At 46.2% G+C, this 15,211-nt stretch overlaps 1 protein-coding gene across 14 annotated transcripts in view; it reads right to left on the bottom strand.

The window, feature by feature from the left end:
• Positions 1-10,250: 10,250 nt before the first annotated feature.
• Positions 10,251-15,211, bottom strand: part of MMD (monocyte to macrophage differentiation associated) — an 81,419-nt gene continuing 76,458 nt past the window's right edge. For all 14 annotated transcript variants that reach the window (XR_015148378.1, XR_015148359.1, XR_015148371.1 and 11 more), the window contains one exon: positions 10,251-10,484. Coding sequence is in view for 3 of the 14 variants with exons in the window: in XM_086360901.1 (XP_086217027.1) it covers positions 10,473-10,484 (12 nt within the window). In the remaining 11 variants the exon portion in view is untranslated. The remainder of the gene's footprint in view (positions 10,485-15,211) is intronic.

Here is a 15,211-nt window from a genome sequence, read left to right as displayed (position 1 = left end):
GCTCCTTGAATTTGAAGATTATGCTAGCTCAAAGCAGGGTGTTGGAGATGGATGGGGGGTAAGGAGCAGGAAGTTCATTTGGGCAAGTCTTACATTTTTGAAGGGTTTAGGATGCTTAAGTAGGATGCTTGAGTTGTCATCAAATGAATATACATTTACAGAGATAGAATGGCAGCTTTTCTTGGAACTTTCTCTGGGCACTTCTTCATCTTTTTGAATATACCTTAAAGTCCATAAACAGAAGTGGTCCCAAGCCTCCCTCCCTCTCCATTGTGGGGGCAGGATGGCCTCCAGGTCTGGAAGGGCTCTCTAGGGAGGGTGATGATTGAGCTGAGTGAGGGAAAGCAAGTTTGTCAGGAAACAATGGGCAGGGATATTCCAGGTAGCAGCACAGTGGGGAGAGAGACCAGAACTCTCCTAGACTATTAGAGGATCATAAAACCAAGAAATACAAACAGGAAGTAGAGCAACAACATTTTTATGTGTTGAAAGTGAAAGTGAAGTCATTCAGTAGTGTTCTGCTCTATGCAACCCCAGGGACTATAGCCTGGCAAGCTTCTCTGCCCATGGGATTTTCCAGGCAAGAATACTGGAGTGGGTTGCCATTTTTTTCTCCAGGGGATCTTCCTGACCCAGGGGTCGAATTCCTGTCTCCCTCATTGCAGGCAGACTCTTTACTGTCTGAGCCAGTAGGGGCGACAACAATGTTGGATCCTAGGGTCTGAGGGGCAATGTGATGGGAAACGAGATGTGGCAAGACCATAAAAGTCCTTGCATGTCACTCCAAGGCCTTTGGAATTCATCCTAATCAGGAGAATGACACAAGCAGACTCCTTAGAAAATATTAGCCTGGCAGCTATATGGAAGAAGGACTGCAAAGAATTAGGAAGAGTGGAGGGCTGAGGAAGGTTCTCACGTTCAGTTCAGCGGCTCAGTCGTGTCTGACTCTGCGACCCCATGGACCGCAGCATGCCAGGCCTCCCTGTCCATCACCAACTCCCAGAGTTCACCCAAACTCATGTCCATCGAGTCAGTGATGCCATCCAACCATCTCATCCTCTTCTCCTGCCATTCCCTTCTCCTCCTGCCCTCAAGCTTTCCCAGCATCAGGGTCTTTTCAAATGAGTCAGCTCTTCGCCTGAGGTGGCCAAAGTATTGGAGCTTCAGCTTCAACCTCAGTCCTTCCAATGAATACCCAGGACTGATTTCCTTTAGGATGGACTGCTTGGATCTCCTCGAAGCCCAAAGGACTCTCAAGAGTCTTCTCCAACACCACAGTTCAAAAGCATCAATTCTTCTGTGCTCAGCTTTCTTTGAAGACCAACTCTCACATCCATACATAACCACTGGAAAAACCATAGCCTTGACTAGACAGACCTTTGTTGACAAAGTAATGTCTCTGCTTTTTAATATGCTGTCCAGACTGGTCATAACTTTCCTTCCAAGGAGTAAGTGTCTAATTTCATGGCTGCAGTCACCATCTGAATAAAGTTCTAGGGATGTGATGGGTGGATGGATTCAGAGCCGGTCCATAGAGTTTGGTAGGAGGATCCCTCTAAGGTTTCACTTCCGTGACTTCTGGTGATCAGTGATTCACAGCTAGTGGTGCAGAGAGGGAACGTCTGGGGAATTTGTAAAGAAACCCGTGCTGCATCCTCCGGAAACATGCAGCCTCTGGTTTGGAAGACCAGCCTGCTTCCCTAGAGAACTCTCCTAGCTGCATCTCCTCTGCACATCCTTGGTTGACCAGCACTGATTCTCTGAGAGTGATGTGGATCCCTGACTGGCAACTTTGGCAAGCTTCAAAGAGGGAGGGAGGCCGGAGGCCACTTCTCTTTTACAGATGTGAAGGTGTATTTTAAAAGATGAAGAGGTGCCCCAAAAGAAAACGTTACAAAAAATGTTGTCAGTCTATCTCTGTGAATATATATTTGTTTGGTGACAAATAAAACATCCTTATTTGATACCATTCACCTTTCACTTAAAGAAGCCAAGGCTCAGACTTCCCTGGTGGTCCAGTGGCTAAGACAGGGAGCCCGGGTTTGATCCCTGGTCAGGGAACCAACCAGATCCCATGAGCTGCAACTAAAGTCTCTGGCGGCCACAACAGATGGAAGATCCCATGTGCTGCAACTGAGACCTGGTGCATCCAAAATAAGCAAATATTTAAAAAGAAAGAAACCAAGGCTCAAAGAGTTCTCCAGTCAGAGTCTCTGGAGCAGAGCTTACACCCAGGAAAAGTTGATGCCAGGATTTTGCACCAGGATTTTGGGCTCCTGAGCCCTCTGCTGTCCAGATGTGCCGATCCTCGCCACCCCCCCTTGCCCTGCACAGACCAGTAGGGCTGGGGTATTTATACCTTGTGAGCCCGCACTTTATCCACGGCTGCCTGAACTAGGAGGAACACCTAACCCCAGAGAAGCCACTTCCTTGAGACAGCTGGGCATCTGGTCTAAAACAGAGGCTCTTAAACCTTGCTGCTCATCTGAATCACCTGAGGGAACTTTAAAACATATCCTGATTCCCAGGCCATACTTCAAACCAGTTGTTATCAGAATATCTGCTGCGGTTGGTGGAACCCAGACATCACTACTTTTAAAATTTTCCCAGGTGATTCCAATTGCAGCTTGTGGATTAGCACACTAAGGCTTTGAAGTTGAATTACCCTTGAGTTCAAACCCTGTCTCTGATATCCATTTACTTAATAAACAAATATGCATTAACCATTCCTGATGGAGAAGCTCTTTTAGGCTAGTAACACTGTACTTAATTTTTCTGAGCCTCAGAGTCATTTAATGTCATCTTAATATTGTTTGCATTAAGCGACATATATAAAGCACCTAGCAACTTGAAATATTAGACATTCAACAAGTATTAGTTCCTTCTCTCACTCTTCCCAACTCCTCCTTTCCTTGACCTTGCAGGAGGTAAATAAGAAACTCAAGGAAGGAGGAGCCCAGGGTTGGAGTCCTCATTCTGGCCTTTGAAATTCAAGAGTTGCTGCTGCTGCTGCTAAGTCGCTTCAGTCGTGTCTGACTCTATGCGACCCCATAGATGGCAGCCCACCAGGCTCCCCTTCCCTGGGATTCTCCAGGCAAGAACACTGGAGTGGGTTGCCGTTTCCTTCTCCAATGCATGAAAGTGGAAAGAGAAAAGTGAAAGTGAAGTCGCTCAGTCGTGTCTGACTCCTAGCGACCCCATGGACTGCAGCCCACCAGGCCCCTCCGTCCATGGGATTTTCCAGGCAAGAGTACTGGAGTGGGTTGCCATTGCCTTCTCCGAATTCAAGAGTAACACAGGACAAAAAACAAGGAGGCCTTTTCACACTTTTGCCCCTTAGGCTAGATTTACTTGTAAGATTCCTATTCTAGCATACTCTGTGTTAGTCACTCAGTGGTGTCTGACTCTTTTCGAGCCCATGGACTATAGCCTTCCAGGCTCCTCTGTCCATGGAATTTTCCAGGCAAGGATACTGGAGTGGGTTGCCATGTCCTTCTCCAGGGGATCTTCCCGACCCAGGGATCGAACCCACGTCTAACATACTATCAGTTCAGTTCAGTTGCTCAGTCGTGTCCGACTCTTTGCGACCCCATGAATTGCAGCACACCAGGCCTCCCTGTCCATCACCAACTCCCGGAGTTCACTCAGACTCACGTTCTTCAAGTCAGTGATGCCATCCAGCCATCTCATCCTCTGTTTTCCCCTTCTCCTCCTGCCCCCAATCCCTCCCAGCATCAGTCTTTTCCAGTGAGTCAACTCTTCACATGAGGTGGCCAAAGTACTGGAGTTTCAGCTTTAGCATCATTCCTTCCAAAGAAATCCCAAGGCTGATCTCCTTCAGAATGGACCAGTTGGATCTCCTTGCAGTCCAGGGGACTCTCAAGAGTCTTCTCCAACACCACAGTTCAAAAGCATCAATTCTTTGGCACTCAGCCTTCTTCACAGCCCAACTCTCACATCCATACATGACCACTGGAAAAACCATAGCCTTGACTAGATGGACCTTTGTTGGCAAAGTAATGTCTCTGCTTTTGAATATGTTATCTAGGTTGGTCATAACTTTTCTTCCAAGGAGTAAGCGTCTTTTAATTTCATGGCTGCAGTCACCATCTGCAGTGATTTTGGAGCCCCCCCCCCCAAAATAAAGTCTGACACTGTTTCCACTGTTTCCCCATCTATTTCCCATGAAGTGATGGGACCAGATGCCATGATCTTCGTTTTCTGAATGTTGAGTTTTAAGCCAACTTTTTCACTCTCCTCTTTCACCTTCATCAAGAGGCTTTTTAGTTCCTCTTCACTTTCTGCCATAAGGGTGGTGTCATCTGCATATCTGAGGCTATTGATATTTCTCCCAGCAATCTTGATTCCAGCTTGTGCTTCTTCCAGCCCAGCGTTTCTCATGACGTACTCTGCATAGAAGTTAAATAAGCAGGGTGACAATATACAGCCTTGACGTACTCCTTTTCCTATTTGGAACCAGTCTGTTGTTCCATGTCCAGTTCTAACTGTTGCTTCCTGACCTGCATACAGATTTCTCAAGAGGCAGGTCAGGTGGTCTGGTATTCCCATCTCTTTCAGAATTTTCCACAGTTGATTGTGATCCACACCGTCAAAGGCTTTAGCATAGTCAATAAAGCAGAAATAGATGTTTTTCTGGAACTCTCTTGCTTTTTTGATGATCCAGTGGATGTTGGCAATTTGGTCTCTGGTTCCTCTGCCTTTTCTAAAACGAGCTTGAACATCTGGAAGTTCACAGTTCACGTATAGGAGAGCAAATGGATTAAAAAATCTTGGAGGGTCTTCCCTGGTGATCAAATGGTTAAGAATCTGCCTTCTAATGCAGAGAACTTGGGTTTGATCCCTGGTTGAGGTATTAAGATCCCACATGTCCTGGAGCAACTACTGAGCCCACACACATAATTACAGATTCCCTGCATGCTACAACTAAGACCAGATGCAGCCAAATAAATAACTTTAAAAAAAAAGAAAAAGGAGTCTTGGAGAATCTTTCATCCTGATTTTAAGATGAGAACAAACATTTGCTGGTGGAGACTAGATTCCATCCTAGGTTTGCAAACTTCCAGTGTAATGCTCATTCAGAAACATCAAACTTGCCTCCTAAAAACTGAAACGGAGCAGGGACCTGTGGCACTCCTGGGCATAGAAGCCTTTCTATGTCCCCCATTTCTTGTTTGCAGGGTATAGACTCCTGTCCCCATGACTTTCCCTGAGTTCTAAAGGGCAGATTCCAACAGCTGCTAATCAGGGAAAGGAGGAGATGCAGAGAGGAGGGAGCAGCAGTCAGGAAACAAGAGCGCAGCTTGGGGGCCAGGGCCTGACTCCATGTCAAGGGATGCACAGAGCAATGCCTTTGAGCTCTTGACAGAACTAAAACTCCCAACAAACGGAAGATGGTGGCATTCTTCATTCCAGACTGAAGAACCGGAGAAGCTCATCAAGACTAGGAGACCATCCGAGACCCTGCACACACTTCGATCCTTATCAGAAATCCTGCCCCTGCACCACTGTTATAACACTCACCAAATCCCCCTGGGTTGGGGCACACAGTTTTTGAGGGGCACAAGCCTGCTGGGTTCCCCTTTGTGTGGCAAAACGGTAAATATTCTTTTCTACTTTAGTCAAAACTCTTGTCTCTGAGATTCCATTCAGCCCCAGTGCACAGAGGCTGTTTTCAGCATCAGAGCCATCGTCGCATCTTTAATTTTTCACTCCAGTATAAACTGGTAGCAGAGCAGCATGGAATTTTGAACCCCAAGATCAGCACTGACTTCTTAAAGCACCCCCAAATTAGCATGTAAGACCAGAATGCTTGGTTTACTAACACGGCTGTACCCTACTCCCCGTATAGATGGCAGCCCCTAAGCTACTTCTTCCTAGAAAGTCTGAAGCCATCCCCGAAAATGAGTCCCAGGAGGTAAAGAATCAGAGATCTGTGCCCTGCAGTGTGGACCCACAGTCCCCTGTCAGATGGGAATTGCGCAGCTTTCCTGGGTAGCAGGTGGCTTCCAGCATGACGCACAAGGTTCAGCCAGAAGCGAGGTTTCTGCTCCAATTCTGTCCTTTCCCCGGGCAGCCTCCTGTGACTTGAGAACCCGGTGAAAGGAGAGAGAGAGAGAAGGGCGGGTCTCCTCGTGCACCTCTCACAGGGGAAGACACATTCAGGGACGGAGAGTGTGTGCAGCGCTGCCCTGGGTACAGGCCCCCGACGTGTCTGAACACCACTGCGCCGCAGAAGGACGCCTCACCCGCGTCTCACTGGCCCTGTCAGCAACCCCGGGAAGGGCCCAGGAAACGGCTGGCGGCCCCAGGCATGCTGCAAGGCCAGTGAGGAGCGCGGCCTAAGCTGCGCAGTGACTCCGACTTCCCTGCGCTCCCTGAGGGGGTGTGCGGACCCCAGCCCAGCCTGACTCTCCTCAGTGCCCTGCGAACGCACCTCGACCTCCTCAGCTGTAATTAATGACCTGTGAATCAATTGTAAGAGATGCTTCTGACGGGGTGAGGACTCCCCTCCCACCGCCTCTGAGGTCCGATTAATATCTGAAGCCAGAAACCAGGGCTGGTTGATTTCCTTTGAGATGGGACTGCCTTTCCTAAACGTGCGTCTTCCCACCTCGATCCTACTGCTTGCCCTCTCCCTAACTTTTCTGCTCACAGCTGAAGGCAGGGCCCTTTGATGGGCCTCTCCGACAGCACAGGGACCCCTCCCCGTCTCGGGCGCACCCCCTCCTCCCGGGCAGGCGGCAGAACGCGGGTCCCCCTTCCTGCAGGTGCCCTGCCGCCTGCTGCCTCCCTGGAACTACAGAGGCAGGCAGACGCGCACAGAGGCCTCATGAAACGGTACCTTAAAAGACCAAAGGGCCTTTCTTTCTTTTGACAGAAGATGAATCTCAGAAATAGAAGAGTGATTTTAGAAGGCGATGGGGGTGGGTGAGCAGAAAGGGGGAGCTGGGGTCTGCGCGTCTGCGCCCTGGGCCCTTCCCCTCCTCGGCCCTCCCCCTGCTCCGACCCCGTGGTCTCTCCTCCCCTCCGTCGCTGACCCTCTGCCCTCCCCACTCCCTCGTCTCTGCCGCGTTTCTCCCTTCCCACCCGCTTCTCTCCTCCTCACTGGTGTGCTGGGTCGAGAGGGGACGTGAATGAGCAGAGGGGATGGCTACAGGGAATCGGGGCCAGAGACTCAAGGCCCCCAGCAGACGGATGGCACGGGGAACGCCCGGACTCCCCGACCCGCCTCTGCGACCCCATAGACCCCGCAGCTGGTGCTCTGGAGCCAGACCCGTCCGCCGCAGCCATACTCAGAAAGCCTCCCCAAGGCGCTTTCAGGACGGCCCAGGAAGGTCTGGGTCAGAGGATGCCTTTGAGACATTTCCTGGGATAAGCTCTTTGTGGCCTAGAGAGGGAAAGCGACTCTCTGAATGTCACACGCAGTTGAGGACAATTACGATGATCCCCCCACCCGCGGACAGGCACTGTTCCAAAGAGCAGTCTGTCTCCTCTCGGGTTCGTTTCCCTGTGGACCCAAGGGGCAGAAAGGATGGCGAAATGGAGGCACTGGCTCCTAGGCCCTAGCAGAGCCTTTAAGTACCGAATGCTATTCATTCTTCAGGACACATGGAAATGCTATTTTTTTCCGTGAAATGTCCTCTTGAGAGAGTCAGTTCTTAGGCAGGTGTTAAGAGGTCCGGGAGTCCCAGAGGAGAGAGGGGTCTGGGGTTCTCGAGGAGGAGGAGAGGGCAAACCTTTTTCTTCCCTCTACATTCCTTAGTCTTAGTCACATAAAACGGTGTTTTTCTTTAAGCCCAGAACTGATGATTACACAAAAAACAATTCAGTTTAAACCCTATACTAGGGATTATATAACAATGTATCCTGCTTGAGAACAGTTTCTCCTTCCTGGAAGCCTTCTGACTAATCCTGATATTTTAGAATGTAAATTATGGGAGTGGGTCTGGTAGGATCTTTCTATTCTAGTGGGTCTTTCTAGGATCTTTCTGGTAGAATCTAGCTTTCTAAGTTCTAATCCTGTTGTCCTGAAACATATATTGTGGGAGTGGGTCTGGTAAAATTTTCACAAGCTTGAGACATTCTTTTGATATATTGTAATAACTAATTAAAAAGCACGTAATTCCCTTGCTGAAGACTAGCAAGGGGGCACTCTCCACGCCCTTCTGATGTCTATGTCAGAAGTTACCTCTGTCCCTTCTCACTGTGATAAACTTCTGCCACACGACAGCCCTGACTGGTCAAGCCTGGTCCCTGGTCCCAAAGCTAAATCTTCTTCAGAGATCACAAATCCAACATCCTTCACCGTAAGCTTACCCCTCTGATCTCCTGGTTGGACACAGTTACTCCCTCCCCTGAACCTCACCCCTTTTCCAACGCAGCTCTCCACCTGCCCCTCTCTTGTGATGGCTAACTTCCTACAGTCCGTAAAACAGCCCCTCCACAAAGACACCAGCATCTTTGAGGGCAGAGACTGTATGTTATGGATGGAAAAGCAAACATAACCCTAACTAATAAATGTGTCATTTTTATTCTTTCATTTGTTTCTGTATTTGCATATTTTTATGCCAAGAATTAGAAAAGGTGGGGGGTGGAATCTCGTGGTGGAACACTGATTCCTTGAAACCTGACTGACCACATAGACCTTTCCCTAACAACAGAAAAATGGAACTTAGCTCCTCCAGGAAGTGTTCATCCAGAGCTGGTGGGGCCAGAAGGCAGGACGGGTCAGCCCAGGGTGTAGGCGGTAAGGGGCTTCACTGTCAGAAGTGATTTTTAAAATGATAATATCAATGTTCTGTTAATCAGCCATTTTCTCTTTTTTGTGGAAGAAAAATTTTCCAAGTCTTAACCAAATACAATTAAATTCAGTGGACTTTCTGTTAAAGGTATTTTAGTGGAAATTTTCAACTGTGGAGACTTTGGAAAACTTTAGAATAAATCTTGAAGAGAAACAGGACACAGAAAGTATTGCAATTTCTGGAACTGACTGAAAAATGGGATGTCTTCTGTATCTTAGCTGAACTTACTCTTAGGTAGGTATGAAAATTTCTACTTGTACACCTGTTTCTTTATATGAAAGAAAATTTCAAAATTAAGACTAATAAAAAATTCTTTGATCAACTATGAGTGAAGATAGCTTGACAAATCTGACTGCATTGTCTATCAAATAGGAATATGCAGACTAATTTTGACAGAGAAGGCTAATTTTAACTAAAATCATTGACAAATTTGTCGAACTCAAGGCGTGAATATAGAATCTGTAATATCATTATTCATTATTTCAACATATCAATACACAGGTATAGTTTTTCTTTTGAAAGAAAATACATTCATATAATTTAAAAGTATTAATATAGTACTCTTCCTTTTTCACTGCATGTATATTTATCTTTTTATTACTGACATGATTATGTATATGACATAAAAAATTTAGTTTTCTGCTTGTCATTATTTATTTTAATTTGATTATCACTGAAAGTAATCATGTAGAGAGGAAAGGAAGTTAAAAATGATCTGTTCTGAGTATGCCCCAAGCACCAGCCTGCCCAGGATGTGCAGTTTCTTGTTGATAAAGCCTTTGACTTATCCACTTGACACAGCATTTTAGAAATGAAGCTCCAGTGGGGTTATGTCTCTAGGGAAATTAAGGTTTATCAGTTGTGTCTTCCTCATTAAGTAGTAATCACCTTGGCTATGGGTTCCTAGCCTATTTTCACAAGTATGAAAGGAGAGATACAACTTACCCCCTTGAACTCAATCCCCCATAACATATATGTAAGAGGGTTGCTCCATCTTGGCACTAGACATCTGGAGCCAAGTCATTCTTTACTGAGACTGTTCTCTGCAGCACAGTATGTTCACCAGAATCCCGGCCTCTACCCTTGGGTAGAGTGTGACAACCAAAATTGTCTATGGAAATGGCCCCAGCTGAGAACCACTATATTAGACAGAGATTCAGCATGGGCCTGGAAGAAGCCTTCTTCTAGGTTGGTGAACTAGAACAAGGCTCTGACCATCACTGAGCCTCTGTTTTCTGCATCTGTAAAGTTGGAATAAAGCATCTACTTTGATTTGCCATCAAGTTCCAAATGATAATGTATGTGAAGATGACTCAGAAACTCTAAATCTATTTGTGGATTTGTAAAGCAATCATTATAGAGAGGTCAAAATTTTTACACTGCAATTCAGTTGTGCAAAAAAAAAAAAAAAAATTTAGCTCTAAAAAGTATAATTGATTTCATCAATTTATTTGAGTCCCCAAAAAACTTAATTGGCCAATTAAAAGTAATTTCTTGTTTTCTAATTTAAAACAGGTTCTTTCATTCAACTTAACAAGTTCAGGTTAAGAGTCCAATCAATTTAGGGCTTTCCTGATGGTCCAGTGGTTAAGACTCTGTGCTTCCATTGCAGGGGGCGCAGGTTCCATCCCTGGTTGGTGAACTAACATCTCATATGCCGTGCTGCATGGTCAAAAAAAAGAGCGAAAGAAAATAATTCAATCAGTCCAAAATACAAAGGTCCGGGGAAGTTTCTCTCAAGATATCTCTCAACCTTTCTCTCTTTCTCTGGGTTGTGTCTGGGTAGAGGCCATGAGGGACGATAGATGGGCCCCTGGGCTGAACAGCTGGAGCTTGTCAAGTAGAGTAAATTGGATCTTTGTTTTCCCTAGACATTTCAAGGATCAACTCAATGGCAGGAGCTGATCTCTGCTGGAATAAAAAGATAAGATGACCACATCTATGACTCCTGAGGTCAAGGAGCCCTCCCCAACTGCACATGCATAGGAAGACTTCTCAGAGGTCAAAAAGGGAAGGGACACTGCTTCATAATAGGTACTGTGAAGCTCCCATAGGCCTCTGCACTGGAATCTATCTTGGCAAAAAGATGTGCACAGATATAGGGGAGGGCCCTGGGACAGAACAGATGTGGGAAAAGAAATGAGGTAATTGGCCAGATGAGGACAAAGACCCAGAGGAACTGTCCCTATATGAAGATTTAACCACCTCTTTACTGTACTTCTCCTCATTGGGAAGGACGCCCACACTCTTTCTCTCCAGGTATGTATTCCTGTTTGTTTCTGTGCAAATAAACTATTTGTACATGAGCTCTTGCATGTGTTGTGCTATGCCAATAATAATAATACTCACTGCCCAACAACCATTGAGAGGAGAATGTTGGATCCCACCAAGAAAAGATACCCCACATCCAAGGGCAAAGCAGAAGCCAATTAAGATAGTAGGAAGGGCTTTGCTTAGATTCAAAGCGCATAATTGCCAGAAATGCTTGGAAGGCTCAAACAATGCCTGTGTGCACCAGGACCCAGGGACCCCAAAGAGACAGGGCCAGGCAGCTTTGTGTCTGAGTGTCTCCTGCGGAGGCAGTCAGCAGTGGCCTGCGTAGGGACAGGGCCTCTGGCTGCAGCACATCTGGGAGGCACGGTCTGTGGCCTAAGTCCTCTTAGAGGAGGTCGCCATTAACCCCACCAAAGAGCCACTGAGCAGATGACCCGCAAACGGGAGAATAATTATACCAAAGACATTCTCGCACTGTTAAAAAAATTCTAAGATACACAACAGATTTTCCAACGTGGGGATCTGGCAAAGAGACTGAGAACCCGCAGGGAATTTGACTTTGAAGGCCAGTGGGATTTGATTACAGAACTGCCACAGGACTGGGGAAACAGACTCTTGAAGGGCACAAACAAAACCTTGTCTGCACCAGGACCAGGAGAAAGGAGCAGTGACCCAACAACAGACTGAACCAGAGTTGCCTGTGAGTATCCAGGAGTGTCTGGCAGAGACATGAGTTGACAGTGGCCTGCTGTGGGGTCAGGAACACTGACAGCAACAGTCCTGGGAGCAACAATTCTGACCATCAACAGAAAACTGCATTAAAGATTTACCGAGCATGGCCCCGCCCATCAGAACAAGACCCTGATTCCCCCACAACCAGTCCCTCCCATCAGGAAGCTTCCACAAGCCTCTTATCCTTATCCATCAGAGGGCAGACAGAATGAAAAATGCAATCACAGAAAACTAATCAAACTGATCATGTGGTTTACAGCCTTGCCTAACTCAATAAAACTATGGGCCATGCCGTGTAGAGCCACCGAAGATGGATGGGTCATGGTGGAGAGTTCGTGGTCCGCTAGAGAAGGGAATGGCAAACCACTTCAGTGTCCTTACTTTGAGAACACCATGGACAGTAGAAAAGGCAAAAAGATATGACACTGAAAGATGAACTTCCCCAGTCAGTAGGTGCCCAATATGCTACTGGAGAAGAGTGGAGAAATAACTCCAGAAAGAATGAAGAGATGGAGGCAAAGTGAAAACAACACCAAACTATGGACGTGACTGGTGACGGAAGGAAAGTGAGATTCTGTAAAGAACAATATTGCGTAGGAACCTGGGATGTTAGGTCCATGAATTTAAATTGGAAGTGGTTTAACAGGAGATGGCAAGAGTGAACATTGACATTTTAGGATTCAGTGAACTAAAATGGATGGGAATCTGAAAATTTAACTCAGATGACCATTATATCTACTACTGTGGGCAAGAATCCCTTAGAAGAAATGGAGTAGCCATCATAGCCAACAAAAGAGTCCAAAATGCAGTACTTGGATGCAATCTCAAAAACCACAGAATGATTTCTATTCATTTCCAAAGCAAACCATTCAGCATCACAGTAATCCAAGTCTATGCCCCAACCAGTAATGGTGAAGAAGCTGAAGTTGAATGATCCTACGAAGACCTACAAGACCTTCTAGAACTAACACCCAAAATGATGTCCTTTTCATCAGAGAGGACTGGAATGCAAAAGTAGGAAGTCCAGAGATACCTGGAATTAACAGGCAAGTTTACCCTTGGAGTACAAAATGAAACAGGGCAAAGGCTACCAGAGTTTTGCCAAGAGAACGCATGGGTCATAGCAAACACCCTCTTCCAACAACTCAAGAGACAACTCTACACATGGACATCAGCAAATGGTCAATACTGAAATCAGATTAGTTATATTCTTTGTGGCCAAAGATGGAGAAACTCTATACAGTCAGCAAAAACAAGACCAGGAGCTGACTGTGGCTCAGATCATGAACTCCTTATTGCCAAATTCAGACTTAAATAGAAGAAAGTGGGGGAAACCACTAGACCATTCAGGTATGACCTAAATCAAATCCCTTATGATTATACAGTGGAAGTGAGAAATAGATTCAAGGGATTAGATCTGATAGAAAGAGTGCCTGAAGAACTATGAACAGAAGTTTGTGACATTGTACAGGAGACAGGGATCAAGACCATCCCCAAGAAAAAGAAATGCAAAAAGGCAAAATGGTTGTCTGAGGAGGCCTTACAAATAGCTGTGAAAAGAAGGGAAGTGAAAAGCAAAGGAGAAAGGGAAAGATATACCCATTTGAATGCAGAGTTCCAAAGAATAGCACGGAGAGATAAGAAAGCCTTCCTCAGTGATCAATGCAAAGAAATAGAGGAAAACCATAGAATGGGAAAGACTAGAAACCTCTTCAAGAAAATGAGAGATACCAAAGGAACATTTCATGCAAAGACAGACACAATATAGGACAGAAATAGTGTGGACCTAACAGAAGCAGAAGATATTAAGAAGAGGTGGCAAGAATACACAGAAGAATTGTACAAAAAAGATCTTCCTGACCCAGATAACCACGATGGTGTGATCACTCACCTAGAGCCAGACATCCTGGAGTGTGAATTCAAGTGGGCCTTAGGAAGCATCACTATGAACAAAGCTAGTGGAGGTGATGGAATTACAGCTGAACTATCTCAAATCCTAAAAGTTGATATTAAAGTGTTGCAGTCAGTATGCTAGCAAATGTGGAAAACTCAGCAGTGGCCACAGGACTGGAAAAGCTCAGTTTTCATTCCAATCCCAAAGAAAGGCAATGCCAAAGAATGTGCAAACTACCACACAATTGCCCTCATCTCACACGCTAGAAAAGTAATACTCAAAATTCTCTAAGAGAGGCTTCAACAGTATGTGAACTGAGGAGTTCCAGACGTTTAAGCTGGATTTAGGAAAGGCAGAGGAACCAGAGATCAAATTGCCAACATCCATTGGATCACATAAAAATCAGAAAAACATCTACTTCTTCTTTATTGATTATGCTAAAGCCTTTGACTGTGTGGATCACAACAAACTGGAAAATTCTTCAAGAGACGGGAATACCAGACCACATTACCTACCTCCGAAGAAACCGTATGCAGGTCAAGAAACAACAGTTAGAACCGGACATGGAGCAATGGACTGGTTCCAAATTGGGAAAGGAGTGCATCAAGGCTGTGTATTGTCACCCTGTTTATTTAACGTATATGCAGAGTACACCATGAGAAATGCCGGGCTGGATGAATCACAAGCTGTAATCAGTATTGCCCCTGGTGGTCTAGTGGTTAAGAATCCTGGTTTTCACCCAGGTTTAATTTCTGGGCAGGGAATTAAGATCTTGCTTCAAACCACTGCTCACTGCTGTCTCCCAGATCAGCAGAAGTTAAAAGTCTACGGCAGCAGGGGGTAGTCACAGTTCCATGCGCTAGTCATAGGTATGTGCTGACCCATGAGCCATTCTTGTCTGGTTCCTGGGTATCTACCTTGGTAGGGAATCCTGCCTTGTCCTTTGGAGCTTTGGTGCGGCCTCCACCTTGGCATTCAGAGGTGAATCCCTGCTCCCTGCAGCCATCTTATCCACCACCCTGATCTATTTTGATCATTTATTTCAGCCTCTGCATCCCCCTGGGGGTCCAGGAACTCTCAGATGTGGACCCTGCATCAAACTGGAGTCCATAGGTCTCCACAAGTCGGACCTCCCGGAAACCCTCCTGAGCCCTGGTTCCGGCTACCCAAGGGCCAGGGTTACAGGAGCTCTGGGCCCACCTGGGCAAAGATACTTGCATTTCCCCGGGGGTGAGTCATCCTATATTCCCTAACTGGGTGTTTCTAACCCCTGCTAAATGTCTTTGGTTCCATCCCACCCTCAACAACTGAGGTGTGACCTGGAGCTGAGGAGCAGAAACACCCACACCTCATACTCCCTGCCCTGTTTTCTCTCTCTCTAAGCCCCCTTCTCAGACTGCAAATGCATTTCCTCCCCTTCCTTCTGGGTGTCGAGTTCCCTTAAGGTCCTGTCTTCTTCCTTTGCTACTCTGTAGCTTTCCTCTCCATC

Source organism: Bos grunniens, chromosome 19 (assembly GCF_055505025.1).
Source record: "Bos grunniens cultivar Pamir isolate PY7600 chromosome 19, Bosgru_T2T1.0, whole genome shotgun sequence".
NCBI lineage: Eukaryota > Metazoa > Chordata > Mammalia > Artiodactyla > Bovidae > Bos > Bos grunniens.
The sequence above is the reverse complement of the archived record's forward strand: the minus strand, read 5'-3'. Positions and strand labels throughout refer to the sequence as shown.